A 17,108-nucleotide genomic window follows, 5' to 3' on the forward strand; every position below is an offset into this window, starting at 1 on the left:
TCCGCCACTGGCTACAACGGATAGATAATGACTTGGTCACTGCGGCAAAAGAATCAAGAGTGGTTATCGGTACCCTAACTGAACTACGTACACATGTATGATGAAGCCTTTTAGCGCAATGCGCAGAGTAAAAAGCTCCATCCGTTCTATAATGAATGAAGAGAGACTCAGCGGTTTGGCACTCATGCACATCCACAGAGACTTTGCAATGGACGTTGATTCTGTGCTGAAGAAATTTGCATCAGATGGCTATCGTCAAATAGCTTTCGCATTCTCTTATTAGGCTAACTTAAACATTTACTAGCTACAGTTGTATCAAATACAATTACTGGCTATAGTTGTAATGTATCAAAGACATTTCTGGCCTATCTTTGTATCTACAAGTATCAGAAGTTGAAAAGTAAGACTACTATGTACATGTACCTTGCTAATTTTAAATACATTTTGTAGTATTGAATTACGTACTATTTTAAATTGTTTGTTTTTGGGGTTTAAAAGTGATATTGAATGAGGTGTCTCAAGTTAGCAAGAGGCCAGGGAACCAGAATGAACCCTCGGGAAGGGCCGTTTCCGGCCATCTGGGGGGTTTGTAAAACCAAAAATTTTCTTGTACGCTCCGCGCCAACCGATGGTGGCGCTCCGCTCAGATAGTCGTGCCTACAACTTTGAAAATCCTGGCTACGCCCCTGTTAAACCATATGGAATACTTTAACTTTTGTATTTCTAAACCACACGTTATTCAGCCTATTAACTAGTTTTTTGCTATTTGTGCTCGTCAAAAAGATTAGAGAAAGGTAATGATCAAAACTATGCAAGTAAATATATATATATACCAGATCCTCATCACATTTTGTATCACAAAGATATGAATTATTAGAGTGGATAATATTTTGCATCTGGCAACAGTACAATGAATGATATCCAGGCGCGTATCTTGGATTTTCAAACCCGGGGGCGCGAATTACTAAGCGGAGCGCCACCATCGGTTGGCGCGCAGCGTACAAGAAAATTTCTTGTTTTGATACCCCCAGATCACCGGAAACGGCACTTCTCGGGCTTGAAATGAGCAACCAGATGTACACTTTTTGCCTGAGAACCAAGTATTTCCTAATAGTTTTTTTTCCCATCCATAACCTTTTTGAAGAATGTAAACCCGGCACACATCATGTTCGACATGATCGCATCTCCTGTGGGTCTTTGCTTTTGTAGGTGATTCTACGTAGCGGCCACAATACCCGTCAGCCCCACTTTTCAAGGTTTAAGCCCCATATTTGTTCAGAATTTGAAAATTCACATTTCTCGTGAATAAACTCACTTCAAAACATACCCATAATGTTGTACAAAATTTCATCTATGGACAACCAATATAGAAAAACTTCCTTCAACCCCTAACAGACCGGTCAGAATTTCACGAGTAGAGGGAAGTGTGATGCAGAATGTTGGTCAGAAATTTTCGAAAATTCAGACACGGTTTATTTATTGGTGTACAAATATTAAAACCTCTTATAACGGCTATTATAAAACTTGGTTGAAGGAAATGAAAAAGAAGCAGATATTTCCGAAACCGAACATTACACACATAGGCGTAAGAGGCGCGGCGGCAGTGGCGGAGCTAGGGGTATTGGTCAGGAGGGGCGAGAATGGTCTGTAAGGGCGCTTTCGACACTGTCTAAGCGGAGCGCCACCACTGGTTGGCGCGTAGCGTACAGAAAAGTTTTGAGTAAAGATACTCCCTAGATCGCCGGAAATGACCCTTTCAAAAACGTTTGGTTTTTCAGGCAAGTCGGACAGTTTTGAGGCTTTTCATCCTGGAACGCCATTTTCATGCTCACTGATATGATGTGATATCTGCTGTTTGCGTTACAAATTCGAACAGGCGCGTAGCGAGGAATTTGCCAAGGGAGGGGCGAAGCCTGTAGGCAAATTATCTAAGCGTAGCGCCACCAAAGGTTGGCGCGAAGCGTACAAGAAAATTTTGGCCGAAAATGCCTCCCAGATCGCTGGAAATGGCACTACCAAAGGACCATTTGTTAGCGCGGAGCGTACAAGCAAATTTTGGCCGAAAATGTCTCCCAGTTCGCTGGAAATGACACTTCCCAGGCCGCGTTTTTTTCCCCAGGACGAACGTGGGTTTCAGGTTTTTCAGGAATTTACAAATTCGTTTGAAATCAGAGTTAGGGTTTAGAAAGTGGGTTAGGGATCCGGTTTCTATGAAAATGAAGAATTTTCGTTCATAATCTGGGGTCAAAACTAGGAAAAAAGATTCAGAACATGTTTTTTGAAAAAGCGTCACATGTTTAGAATCCAGGGATATGATTGGCCGATGCCCACGTTCGTCCTGGGAAAAAAAATACGCTCCCAGGCCTTGTAAGTTGCATCTAAGCACTTTCTATTTTGAAATTACTTAGCGATATCATTTAAAAAAATGATGAATGGGGGGGGGGGGCGGGCGGTCGCCCCTATCCCAAAATGCGTCATGTTTCCCGACGACACGGTCGAGTTCGAGACCAGCCACAGTTGGATTCATAGCACAATTCTACACACGCGTTATGATAGACCATATATATTATATATATAGATCATTAGTGAGAGAGGAAAATGGAAACGTCAAAAAAATGGAGTTGTCGGTGTAAGGGGTAGGGTGCGTCACACTTTTACGAAATCATTGATCTGTCACTGGCTAACCTTCAGAGCTGTAATGATGTCACTGTTCCTCTTTCTCTTCCCGGTGTCTTCGCGTTTCTCTTTACTCTCTCCTTTTCTCTCTTTCTTCTCTTTCTTTTCCCTTCCTTCCTCTCCTCCTCCTCTTTTTTCCCCTCTTTTTTCCTTTTTTCTTCTCTTTTTTTCTCTCCTCTTTTTCTTACCCGGGGGGCGCGCGCCCCCAACGCCCCCCTGGATACGCACCTGATATCATCAAAGCAACGCTGCTGAAAAGATCTTTGTTTTTATTCATGCTTCAATTATTTATCAAAATAGCCATGTAGTGTTAGCCCCAAAAATCGTATTTTTACCTAAACATGAGTAGTAGTATTGATATTCATGATTCCATTTCCTTTTAGTGTTCAATTATTTTTTAAGTCAACCTAATCCAAAATGTATTAAAAATGAAGCTTTTGATTATATCTCATCTCACAAAGATTTCATAGATGACCTGGTCGACTACCACAATAACAATACACCAAATGTTAGAACGTAACCAAACGCCGTGACTTTCTTCATCCTATGCAACTTTAGTTTGAAAGTAACGAGACAAGGACAGAAACTAATAAATAACATTTAAAGGAATCTGTAATTTGTGTGGCATTGTAAGAGTAAAATATGTGACAAACCATTCAAAACCTAATATCAGAAAAACCAAAATATTACCTCATGACCTCATAAAATTAAATCATCTTCTGCAAATTCTCTCTTTTCCCTGTGTTTGTTTTTCAAAGTAAGTTAACAATTTCGAGGGTGATATGCTAAGAATTATTTGTTAAAACTTTTACCAACTCTAGCATAGTAGAACTTTAGAGCAGCAACACTGATGACCCTTACTCACGTGAGGTCAACAGTATAATACATATGTACAATTATTTGCATAATAATTTGCATAGTCATCCGTTCCTGAAAAAGGAACTGAAGGTCGTACTCCATATTAATAAACAAACACTAACCGTAAAAAAATCTAGCCTTAAAACAACTATGTTAAGAGCCTGAATCAGGATGTCCCTTTTACATGTTATACCAGGTTCAGGCCATACCACTCCAAATTGGAATGTTAGTTTCAAATAACAATTCATATGCCGTTATCTCAAGAAGCTAACTATGTATGCAAAATACCGCAGGTTCTGCTACAGTAATATTGTTGATAGTATCTGTACCACCAACCACAATATCAGCCGAGATATGTAGGAATAGGAGTGTTTTGCTCTCCAAGCCTCTTTTAATGGAGTTTGCAAGTTTTTGAACTGTGGAATCAAGGAAAACACAGAATTACATTTTATTCAGTTTAGTCCAAATCTAAAGGCCAGAAAGTTCCAAAACAGAGCAAACCTAACAGCATGAATGACTTACGCTAGAATATGAAGCTAAATGCCAATGGCACCTCATAATAATCAATGTACTGGCTTAAACAAGAAAAACCACTTCTTAACCAGGAATGCAAAAACACCCATTGAGGTTTAGATTACATGCAATAAGCTGTATATTCTAATATCTGATCAAGGGCGTAGGAACCGGGGGGCTGGGGGGGGGGGGGGCGCCAGCCCCCCCAGTGAAAAATGTGGAGGGGCGGAAGTATCATTCCGCCCCCCCGCTTCGCAAGTCAGAAAACCCCTTTTTCATTTCCAAATGAGAAAAAAAATCTCATTTGGAGCACCAAATTGTATCTAAGGCCTGGTGAAAATACAAAATTAAGTTTACAAAATGGAGTGGGTGTTGAAGTGTGCTATATTGCACCAAATTGCATCTGAGGCTACCTGGAAATGCAAAAAATACCAAAGGGGAGGGGGACACCCCCTCCCCTTAGACCCCTCCCCCAGGCCGGCCATCAGTCTTCAGCCCCCCCACTCAAAAGTACCTTCCTACGCCACTGTATCTGATGATTACATTCTTTTATAGACATCATTCTTACAAGTCTCTACAGCTGGCTCTCTGTTTCACTGACATGAAAAGACCATTGAAGTTCACCAACTAAAACGTAGCGATGTATATCAGTAATACAACTCAGCCATTTCCTTGATAACTGACAATATTATCATAGCCTGTTATAACAGTTGACCTTCTTAAAGCAAAACAATATAAGGAGGTCTGTAAATGGATGTCACAAATTTGACCGATTGAGAGAAAATACACATTTACTGCATCCAATTTAATGTTTTTACTTTAATATCTACACAAATGATGTTGACTTTTTGTTCTGTGTTGTTTATTGTGCCCCTTCACAACCTGAATTGTTAAGACCAAGCTTACTGACAATGTGAGAATGCATCTAGCTGAGATGCAGATTTCACTCATTCTTCCAGTTGATTGCTAATAACCTCATATAACCTTTGACCCTAATTGACACTACTTTGGTAATGATTAATGAAGCCCTCACAGGGCGACAATTTGGAGAAGTAGCATAAGCAATGCCACCATTGTGGTAAACCACTCAGACTGACCTACATTATATTGAGTAATAATGATGATTCTGTCCTAACATACTTACATGAAGCATGTAATGAAGGCAGGCTTAGAGTAACTATTTACTTTTATACTGGCCTGTCAGTACCACAATCCAGCAATAAAGCATGTGATGAAGGTAGACTTACGGTTACCAATTACTGTCATACTGGCCTGTCAGTACTTACAATGCAGTAAGCATGTAATGGAGGCAGGCTTATGTTGATAATTCACTGTCGTACTAGCCTGTCAGTACCTACAATGCAGTAACAAAGAATGCAATAAAGACAGGTTTCAGTGTTATTATTCAATGTCACTGGGCCTGTGCTTAGACGTGATTCCTATTTATAATTACAGTGATATTAATGATGTCACAACAACATAAAAACAAAACATCATTGACATACACAAAGGGATTGATAGTTTTACAAATAACACTATATACAATGGTTACTTATTAAATTATAGGAAGATTTGATGCCACAATTAAGACAATGGTACAGTGACACTATTACAATGTGTCAACACCTTGATCTCATGCCTGCAGTATACTGTACACATTAAAACCCATTTAATCTGTCTTCTTGGATTTGTAGGAGCGTCTTCAGCAGCGTCATCAATCAATGTGAAGGAAACCTTGAACAGCATCAACCCACTTGACCTCCAGTATGTCTATCGCTTTGCATGTGGACTCAACAAGTCAGCAGCAGACATCATCGTGAAACACCTGCAGGAAACCGAAGAGGGACGTCAGTTTGCTATTCTTTGCATGCTTGAACAAGAAGAAAAGTCAGACCAATTTATACAATCAGTTAAGGACTTGGTGTCAAGTGAGATTTCCATTAGCAAATATGATGCCATTTTGTTACAGAGGTCTACTATACAAGTACTTGAAGTTGCTTCAGCTAAGCAGGTAATTTTCAATTTGTGTACTATTGATACTCTCAACACACCAGAACCAATTCTTAAGTTGAAAAAGTTAATCAATCTTGGTTTAATTTATTTGTGACTCAACTTTGCTACCCACATTGTTAAGATATTATTACAATAGTTCATTGCAATTATCAGGCCAACTCTTTTTGTATTTACTCATTTGGGTTATGATGTTCATTCTCATTGTGGATAGAGAACAAACTTACTAATTAATTTTCCTTCCTGAATGCCAGTGAAATTCTCAATAGTTTTCTCGCATCTCATGTCACTATCTTTGTCGGAAATGTAAGAAATATGGCACCACATAAATCAACTTTACCCAACAGCATGCATGCGCATAACACCTATTATTTAGTGTGGACCATTGCCTCATTGTCTAAATGTAGCAGCAATGATTTGATAAAAACAGGAGCCCAAGGGCACTATGGTACCTTGCTTGTAAGGAATATTTACAAGGGGAGCAGCGCTGTCCTAAAATTGTTATGTGGTCCGATGTACACAGACAATATTATTGCCAAAAATATCACAAATCCACCGTTGGTCCTTTTGAGAACCTGTTGAGGACCAGGTGTCTGATATGAGAACGAGTTGGCTCTTTTTACGGAACTCACAGAATCATCCAAACTGTACTTATTAAGAATTTTAGCAAAACCAAACAAAAACTTGATCTCTAATAACTTAGCACACAAAGGTGCAGAGGAGTTAACTTATGGACAATTTAGATCGGAATATGTCCACGAAAATTCAAAGAATCGATTTGAAAGAAACTGTAGAGGTCACTAGAGGTCAACCTGAGGTCAAAGGTCACCCAAATGCAGGTCGACTGTTGGATTGCAATAGCGTAACTCCCAACCTTGACGGACATTTTGTTCTCAAGTTATTGCAAAAATACTAGTTTTTGACCCCTAATTGACCTTTATTGACCTTGGATCACATGACCGTTATTTTTGGAAACGATCCCTTACCCCATTCACAACTACTCCCAAAATATCAACCATGTCGGACTCTGTCAATGGGAGTTATTGCTGTTTTTAATATATTGGTTTTTTTGGTATCAAACTGACCTTTTGTGACCTTTGCGGGCACCAAAAACAATAGGGATCTTTTTCTTACTATGGGCTATCCCAACCACCAAGTTAGATCATGATACATTATTTCCTTTTTGAGATATCGTGTACACAAGCCAAGAAGCCTCTTATACACACACACACATACACGCCAAGTTGAATGCATAGGTTCCTTGTTTTGCAAAAAGCAAGGAACCAAAAAGTGATATAAATCATCATACAAAAAAGGTAAATGGTTCACAGCTTACCTCGGAAAACACGAAAGCAGGTTCTTTAAATTATCCTCTGTAATATTGTGCTGGTTATTGTATGCTGTTGTGGGTTGACTCCTCAGCTTTAATTGAAAAGGAATTAACACAATAAGTACACATGTGTAGCACATTTGTTGCATTGCATTGGGGCCGTAACGAATATGTGAGTGCTCAGGCCTCATCCATCTAACAAAATTGTGAAAAAGCAAGATCATCTACCAATAAAATAAAGATCTTGACACAATGTTGGGGTCAATATTTGGGAAGTTGACACTGTGTAGTTTATAATGTATTATTTTCCTTTCAAATCAGCCAGTTGGGACAATTTCCTAATGCTAAGACCTCTCTAAACTGTACTCCAATTTCATGCTCTCAAAGCACTGGCATGACAGTACAAACAGTTCCTTACCTTGATCTGTTAGAAACATGTTATTAATACTGACAATATGAGCGCTCTGAAGCGGGACATAACACTACAGTATAGAAAAAATTGTCCCACCTGGGTGTTCAAATAGAAACATACATGCATATGCATATCACTTTCTGAATAGGGCAGTTACTATGCATTCCATTGTATTCTTGTTTGGGTCTGGTTGTCTAATATGCATGAATTTGTGCAAGATAAATACACTAAAAGATTATTACTTAAAAGAGCTCTATTGCCTTGATCAAAGGTATTCAGCAAAACCCATTACCATTTCAGAAACTGAATGTGGAAAATTTAGTTTGTAGAGACACTCACCCAGACTCTCATCCACAAAGGAAGTTATGTCATCAGTTATGTTGGGCCGTTTGTATGTTCTTTTACAATTCCTTGTATGTATGTTAGATTGAGACCTTAATCTTCCCTTAGGCCCTTAGGGAGTTTATTAATCAAGCAAGTCTCTGCTCCACCAGGATGAGGCAGTAACAAAATCATTTCTTCCCAGACTCAAATCTAATTATAACTACAACCCAGCTTACCAGTCCTGCTATACACTAATTATACACTTACCATTACCATCAGCATATTGTAAACCATTCTGTGCAAGATCCACATCATGTGACCCCAAAGATCGTCTCAAGACTGATTAACCCACATTAACCTATTGAGGAGATAAAGACGAAAGCAATAAGAATCACTAATTCTAAGTTGAGATTATCTGAACTAGATGTTTTAATGCAAACAATAAAATTTCTTGTTATTGAGTTTGCATTTTTAATATTTACTCAACAGTTATTCCATTGCTCACAGATATAAGCTAATGCTAAAATGACTCTGTGCCTTGGTAACATAATTGCAATCCTGTGGATTAGTCTGATTTAATCAGTACACCCTTCTAGTTTGGTACTTTTAACACGAATCGTGCAGCAAGCCAACAAAGTTGTTCATCTTTGTTCACCTTTACTTTGAAGTCAAGCAAAGTTAGGCCTAATTACTGGCCTGGATTGCTTTTGTCAAACAATTGGTATATCAGTGTGAAGCAGAGGATGCTCTGAAACATAAATGTTGTTGTCTTTGCTTTCACGACTGTCCCAGTAACTTCATTTCCACTTTTGCCAATAGACGTCAACGTGATGCCCCCCCCCCCCACCCCCAACTCCCCAAACTTATAACAGAAGTACATAACAACTTTATGACCAAAAAGAATACATAATGCATTAAGGATTTCAGATGTCACAACATGCTGAATCCTTCAAGAACTTGTCATATTGTGTTGTATGATCTTCTGTGATAGAATCATAAACTGTTGCTTGTAATAGTGCAATACTCAATACATATCATTATTCATGAAAACTATTTAATATGATGGGATGGGTGGACCTTGTCTTAAATTACATAATATCCACTCAACATGGAGACGATGTCAATAGAAGTCTATGTTAGTATTAGATGCTCACATTAGAATGAAATTGTTTCATAATGAAACCATATATGCCAGATGAACATTCAATTGGTCAGATTTGAAAGATCAGAGATGTACTGTACTTGGCATCAGAATTTCCTCATATTGAAACTTACAATTATGGTACAATTTTTAGAGATGATGCTACAATTAGAGAAACACTGAACAAAAGAGGTCTCACAGCAAGGGCGGTGGAAGCACTTTTAATCTGGGGGGGGGGGCACCGACATCAAAGGGCACTTTGCAGAAATTCGATTGGACTGATGCAGCCTTCTAATTAGTACCCTTTCATAACTCTTATTGTATTATCTTATTTGCGTATACACATCACTCCATCAATGCCCCCCCCCCCCTCCTCAAGGAAAAAATGCATACTAGCACTGCAATATCCAATGTGCAAATTGGGAAACAAGGAACAAGTTTTCTTTTGAGACAAAATGAGGTGAAATCATGCTAGTTACTAATGTAGGAATCTTCCAAATTAGAGTTGATTTCTTTTTAATATCTTAACAAATTTTTTCCATTCGAAATAGCTTTGAGCTTGACCCACAGAAATTCATTAAAAGTTAGGGGCGTAGCCAGGATTTGCAAAGTTGTGTGCAGGACTATCTGAGCGGAGCGCCACCATCGGTTGGCGCGGAGCGTACAAGCAAATTTTTGGTTTTACAAACCCCTCAGATGGCCGGAAACGGCCCTTCCCGAGTGTTCATTCTGGTTCCCTGGCCTCTTGCTAACTTGAGACACCTCAATTTTTATGTAGAAAGAGAGCACATTTTTAACCTGAGGAAAAGTGGGGGGGCACGTGTCCCCTGTGCCCCCCCCCCCGGTTCCGCCGCCCTTGTCTCACAGAATCCCTCAGTCTACTAAAGACACAACGTTTAGAAGCATTCCAACTTAGATTGTTCATTGTTCATATGTTACGTCTTGTTTTGCAGTAATTGGAATTAATGGGGGGAGGGGTGCTGGTATGCTGGATTAGGGACTTTCCGGTGGGGAAATTCCTTTGAGGGATCATCTAATAAATTATGTAGTAAAAACATCCACTTAAACACTTGCATTCAAATGGAGGAAGGGGAGGTTCAGGTGGATGGGGTAAGAATCAGGTGGTGGACCATGTAATCATTACCCTGCTCTGTAAACTGTACACATTTCTTCCAAGTGCTGTAATTCGGACATGAAACTGGCAATTCCCTAAGAAGGCTGATCTCAGGACTGAACAATTCAAGTTTACCTGATGATGAGAAAAACAAAATGCATTTGGTCATCAGTTATGTTATTATTTATTTAAATTGTCATCACTAAGTCTGCAAGTAGCAGAATTCTATCATTCTCTATTATAAATATAATGGTATGCTACAGTACTGTAGTTTCAAAATAAATTACAAAGTAAAATTAGTAAAAGATGAGGGATGTCTTCTGATATTATATACTATCTTGCTATGATATTTACAACTTAGTTATAATAACATTGTAAAGAAACTAATTCAACTAGAATACAAATCTAAAGACTGTACAAGATGAGTTCAAGGTCTCATAATGCCTCCCACAGTGAATATACATCTCAACTAATACCAAACTAATTGAAATATAAACAATCATTAATCTGAAATTAAGACACACATTGAATCCTCAGTCAAACTTGAAGTAATACCACTAGTAATCCACAGTATGGTTTATATTCAATTGAGAAACAAGAGTTATAATGATGCAGCCCTGAAATAGAATGGAACCAAAAGAAAACATGATGAAGGATTCTGGTCACATACAGACCAATGGTTCACTATACTGTCTATATGTTGATGGGTATGTAGGATTTCTGAATTGCTGACATTGTACTATCATTGATTGAGTTAAAGTACATATTTTTCTATCTGCAGGCTTTGATAGATACTGTTATTTCATAACATTTTGTTTTGTGCAGTCCTGCTGTGAGGGGCAGGGGGGGGGGCTACAGTTGTCAGTTGAGTGCCCAGTGAAACATGTGATAAAGAATATACTTTACGTTAGGATAAACAAAGTCTTAGGTGATAAACAAAGGCCAGGTGACACAATTGTGCATAGAACTGTGCCTGGCTCTCAATGTTACTGGTTTTGTGTACACCTTATTTGAATAATGTGTATTTAGCCTCACATGATGTGATTGTGAATAGTAGAACTGGAGTGTGACAGTTTATCAGGATTTTGGAGGAAAATATCAAAGAATTAAGGGAGAAGCAAACCCAACCATTAATTTTAGCTGATATGATAGAAATCATCATAGACCGGGAGCCCAGAGGGTTTGGTTAGCTGGGAAGGTAACCAATTGCTGTGTACATCATTATGTTCACAGTGCATTCCTGTATATGAAACCAGACGACTGGCAAATCGGCTGTGGTGGGTGTGGCTGGGAGAGCAATTTTAAAGTCACCTAAAAGCTAACCGAGATCAGCTTTCATGGTAACCACATCAAAGTAAGTACAATGTGTCAGGCATGGCCCCAGGAGCAACAAATGGCCATTGCCAGTAATTATTGGTGGTGGGGTACCCATGCCAGTCATCAATAATTGACCCCTCACGGCTGATCTAGGTCAGCTCATGAGGTAACCACTTGAAACCTACTGGAAAATGATGGTTAGGACTTCAGATATAAGGGATGGGCATTGCCAGTAACTTTTATTGGTGGGGTACCCCTGCCAGTAGACCCCCAAAATGCCTATCTCCTCATTGACCTAGGTCAGCTCATGAAGTAACCAGTTGAAAACTAAAGGAAAATGATTGGCAGGACTCTATATGTAAGGGATGGGCATTTCCAGTAATTTATATGTGTGGGGTACCCCTGCCAGTAGACCCCCAAAATGCCCATCCCCTCATTGACCCAGGTCAGCTCATGAGGTAACCAGTTGAAAACTACTGGAAAATGGTAGTTATCACTTCATATGTTAGGGATGGGCATTTCTAGAAGTTTCTATTAGTGGGGTACCCCTGCCAGTAGACCCCCAAAATGCCCATCCCCCTCATTGACCTAGGTGAGCTCATGATGTAACCAGTTGAAACCTACTGGAAAATGATAGGTATCACTTAATATGTAAGGGATGGGCATTTCCAGAAATTTCTATTAGTGGGGTACCCCTGCCAGTAGACCCCCAAAATGCCTATCCCCTCCTTGAGCCAGGTCAGCTCATGTGGTAACCAGTTGAAAACTAAAGGAAAATGATTGGCAGGACTCTATATGTAAGGGATGGGCATTCCCAGAAATTTCTATTAGTGGGGTACCCCTGCCAGTAGACCCCCAAAATGCCCATCCCCTCCTTGACCCAGGTCAGCTCATGAGGTAACCAGTTGAAAACTACTGGAAAATGGTAGGTATCACTTCATTTGGGATGGGCATTTCCAGAAGTTTCTATTAGTGGGGTACCCCTGCCAGTAGACCCCCAAAATGCCCATCCTCCTCATTGACCTAGGTGAGCTCATGAGGTAACCAGTTGAAACCTACTGAAAAATGATTGGCAGGACTCTATTTGTAAGGGATGGGCATTTCCAGTAATTTATATGTGTGGGGTACCCCTGCCAGTAGACCCCCAAAATGCCCATCCCCTCATTGACCTAGGTCAGCTCATGAGGTAACCACTTGAAACCTACTGGAAAATGATGGTTAGGACTTCAGACACAAGGGATGGGCATTGCCAGTAATTTTTATTGGTGGGGTACCCCTGCCAGTAGACCCCCAAAATGCCCCTCCCCTCATTGACCTAGGTCAACTCATGAAGTATCCAGTTGAAAACTGATGGAAAATGATTGGCAGGACTCTATATGTAAGGGATGGGCATTTTCAAAAATTTCTATTAGTGGGGTACCCCTGCCAGTAGACCCCCAAAATGCCCATCCCCTCCTTGACCCAGGTCAGCTCATGAGGTAACCAGTTGAAAACTACTGGAAAATGATAGGTATCACTTCATTTGTAAGGGATGGGCATTTCCAGAAATTTCTATTAGTGGGTACCCCTGCCAGTAGACCCCCAAAATGCCCATCCCCCTCATTGACCTAGGTGAGCTCATGATGTAACCAGTTGAAACCTACTGAAAAATGATAGGTATCACTTCATATGTAAGGGATGGGCATTTCCAGAAATTTCTATTAGTGGGGTACCCCTGCCAGTAGACCCCCAAAATGCCCATCCCCTCCTTGAGCCAGGTCAGCTCATGAGGTAACCAGTTGAAAACTACTGGAAAATGATTGGCAGGACTCTATATGTAAGGGATGGGCATTTCCAGTAATTTATATTAGTGGGGTACCCCTGCCAGTAGACCCTCAAAATGCCCCTCCCCTCATTGACCTAGGTGAGCTCATGATGTAACCAGTTGAAACCTACTGGAAAATGATAGGTATCACTTCACATGTAAGGGATGGGCATTTCCAGTAATTTCCACTAGTGGGGTACCCCTGCCATTGTCCCAACATCTCCAACCACTGTCTCACATTATATTATAGCTCACACCCCAAGACTCCCCAAAACACCCCAGATACAGTGTAACCACTCATAGGTGGCCTCAAATGACTGAATACAACCTGTGTGGTTATTCAGGAAGTATGTTCTTGACAGTCAACGTTCATTTCATTCAGCTGTTCTGAAGTGGTCCGTTCAAGTTACCGTAGCTTTACTAATGCCAAGGTGATTGTCTGATTGAAAATGTGGTCCATGCCAGTGTCACCAGCCTGTTTCCAGGGGTCAAGGAAAAATATGTTAATCTGCTGAATGATTCACTGTTGTGATTTTTGTTGCCATACCAATTTCTTTTAGCATGGGGACATTTTTTGTGAAGAACCATAAAACAATAATCTACGAGAACCATAAAACAATAATCTACGACCTACAGTATGACCTGAAACTTGGTTTCTTTGAGAGGACTATATATAAACTCTGATCATTGATTTTGACCTCTCGATAACCTCTGTGAATAAAAAATTCCATGCCATGAAAGAAAAAAGTTATGACTTTTTATAACCCTCCCCTATGTCAGTATGTGTAATAACTCTATATGAAGACCTATTATTAGAGGTAAACTTTAATTTATTCAATGTCTTTAGTACAGCGTGGCTAGAATATTTGCATGCAGCATCCTTGATGACACTGTAGCGTGATTCGCCAGTCTCGTGTGGGAGTTGATGGTCGGATTAACTGACTTTGTAAAGGTACGGCATAGTTATATAACAATATTAAATAATTATAGAATATAATGCATGGAATATAATGCATGGAATTTTTTATTCACAGAGGTTATCAAGAGGTCAAAGTCAATGATCAGAGTTTATATATTGTCCTCTCAAAGAAACCAAGTTTCAGGTCATAGGTCGTAGATATAAATTTCTGGAAATGCCCATCCCTTACATATAGTCCTGCCAATCATTTTCCATTAGTTTTCAACTGGTTACTTCATGAGCTGACCTAGGTCAATGAGGGGAGGGGCATTTTGGGGCCTACTGGCAGGGGTACCCCACCAATAAAAATTACTGGCAATGCCCATCCCTTGTATCTGAAGTCCTAACCATCATTTTCCAGTAGGTTTCAAGTGGTTACCTCATGAGCTGACCTAGGTCAGCCGTGAGGGGTCAATTATTGATGACTGGCAGGGGTACCCCACCACCAATAATTACTGGCGATGGCCATTTGTTGCTCTTGGGGCCATACCTGACACATTGTACTTACTTTGATGTGGTTACCATGAAAGCTGATCTAGGTTAGCTTTTAGGTGACTTTAAAATTGCTCTCCCAGCCACACCCACCACAGCCGGTTTGCCAGTCGTCTGGTTTCATATACAGGAATGCACTGTGAACATTGTCATGTACAAGGCAATTGGTTACCTTCCCAGCTAACCAAACCCTCTGGGCTCCCGCTCTATGATGATTTGAGATGAATATCAAAGGTGGAGTTGATGTGAGTTTACTGTCCAATTATATTTCAAATCATATTTCCAATATTAAAGCAAAATGCAAATCAAATAACAAACAAAGTACATTCAAGATTATATCCATAGTTGTGTGACCTACCTAAATTAATCAAGGTTTTTTGTTTTTGTTTGATGGAGTGCTCATTACAAATACCTCTAACACATAGCTCAGCAATACAGACTGAGTTGACTTCTTTCATGTTTCTACAGCATTATAGAATCTAAAATGGTATTTCAAGTTTTGGTTTGAATCTGAAGAAAATAAATACATCAACAGACGGCAAATATATTTGTAGGTAACCAAACTACTTTCATACAAGCCAACAAGTTGTCTTCCAGTCTTACCATTCTGGAATTGTCAGGAGTTCTACAACTAGACTTTATTCAATTGAGTCTCAGGAAGCAATTTTTATTTCAGTTTGGCAATAGTAAAATGTACCAGAGGGTGTTTAGGCAGCTATTGTGTCATGGCAAGGTCATTACAAACATACAGTACCAAGTTCTGGATTAATCCAGCAAGAATCCGATCATTTAATACCCTTACTACAGATTAATTCTGTCGGTTGTATATTGAGTGGATGAGTTAAAACTTTAAATAAAATTCTTTTAGTGAGAGTGAATGGAGAAACAAGAGTATTCCTTCATCTGCGATGCTATCCATAAAATCTACCAGAGGTAGTTGAAACATTACTATCACTGTTCTACACTAACCATTAATGTGATTACCATCACATGGAGGAAATATCAGATGATGAACCATTCATTGTCCTTGTCAGCACAGTGTGAAAGCTTCCATCAAAAATTGGTAACTACAGGTGGAATAGGTGATCCCCTAATAGCTCGCTTCAGGATAATTCAAGTTAACCTAATGAAAAAAACAGAAAATGATGTGAATGAGATTAATTTTTACTGATAGTAGATATTGAGAATGTCGTCCAGAATTAGATATGTGTATGTCTCTGGCTAACTACCCTGTATACATAGACATTCACAGAGAAATAATCCAGAAGGAAAGTACACTTCAGTTTCCAATAACCAGATAAGTGTAAAAACAATTCATCAGTAAACCATCAAAGTTGAACCGGATTGTCTGGTGGTTAGTGGAAGTGGCATATAAAGGTGCGGTACAGTAATATAAATGAGCTCCCAAAGGAGAGCCCAACCTCACACAAACCCAATCATGCACGGTTTGGCTTGACTGAGAAATTTGTGAGATTTCGCACCTCTCTTTCCTATTGAGGACAGAATGTCTTTTGAATTTCCACTCATCAGGAGATAATTGTATCTAATTTAGTGTGTCAGCTTTGGTGGATGTGTGTTTTTATATTATTTTTCTTCATTTAATGGCACCAGGCCCCTGGAGACTGAATTGCCTACATTGACCTAGTTACACCACTCTCTGGGGGTACTCTTTCCAGATTTAAATCACCAAATGTTTATAGAGTACCCTGTTCAGCTAGTCAATTGCTATCCAATATGGTCAGTTCTTTCCACAAATTTAATGAAGACACTTGTAACCTCAAAATATTGAGTTGAAAAAGTTTTGAGATAAAAAAGTCAAAATTTTGAAATTTAGGGACACTTTTTTTTTTCCTATGTCCCTATTAAGCCACCGTACTCAAGTCGGTGAAGTTAGATCAATTTTTAGACCAATTAGAATTTTTAAAACCAACTGCAGTGACTAGCTCAGCAATGTTTACCAACAAAACAAGCAAAAGTGACAATTCTGTATTCACAGCTGTATATACTCAGATGAGTAGGAAGTATTTCCAATTGTGTTCTCTGTTTATAGTGGCTGGACTTACAAGGTTACTGCAAAGCTCTCCAAATCTTCAGTATTTTCAACTATTTCCTGGAACCTGCTTGCAATTTTGAGCACATGAGGACATGTCAGTAAAACA

At 39.5% G+C, this 17,108-nt stretch overlaps 3 protein-coding genes across 24 annotated transcripts in view; 2 read left to right on the forward strand and 1 right to left on the reverse strand.

The window, feature by feature from the left end:
- LOC139963637 (uncharacterized) overlaps nt 1–17,108 on the reverse strand; it is a 664,171-nt gene that overhangs the window by 618,462 nt on the left and 28,601 nt on the right. For 10 of the 21 annotated variants that reach the window (XR_011791662.1, XR_011791665.1, XR_011791669.1 and 7 more), the window contains exons 8-9: nt 15,919–16,072; nt 10,409–10,513 (exon numbers count right to left, since the gene is read on the reverse strand). Coding sequence is in view for 2 of the 21 variants with exons in the window: in XM_071964643.1 (XP_071820744.1) it covers nt 10,409–10,513; nt 15,919–15,967 (154 nt within the window). In the remaining 19 variants the exon portion in view is untranslated. Of the gene's footprint in view, nt 1–2,436; nt 5,918–7,393; nt 7,480–8,390; nt 8,482–10,408; nt 10,514–14,965; nt 15,156–15,918; nt 16,073–17,108 lie in introns of those variants that run through there. The other 11 variants (XR_011791673.1, XR_011791672.1, XR_011791678.1 and 8 more) reach the window with 7 other exon arrangements.
- LOC139963622 (uncharacterized) overlaps nt 1–17,108 on the forward strand; it is a 204,974-nt gene that overhangs the window by 124,014 nt on the left and 63,852 nt on the right. The gene's annotated exons all lie outside the window — the stretch shown is intronic.
- Nucleotides 1–17,108, forward strand: part of LOC139963623 (uncharacterized) — a 105,239-nt gene that overhangs the window by 24,279 nt on the left and 63,852 nt on the right. For both annotated transcript variants that reach the window (XM_071964602.1, XM_071964601.1), the window contains exon 5: nt 5,742–6,058. In XM_071964602.1, coding sequence (XP_071820703.1) covers nt 5,742–6,058 — 317 coding nt within the window. The remainder of the gene's footprint in view (nt 1–5,741; nt 6,059–17,108) is intronic.

The sequence above is a fragment of the Apostichopus japonicus genome, chromosome 22 (genome assembly GCF_037975245.1).
Source record: "Apostichopus japonicus isolate 1M-3 chromosome 22, ASM3797524v1, whole genome shotgun sequence".
NCBI lineage: Eukaryota > Metazoa > Echinodermata > Holothuroidea > Aspidochirotida > Stichopodidae > Apostichopus > Apostichopus japonicus.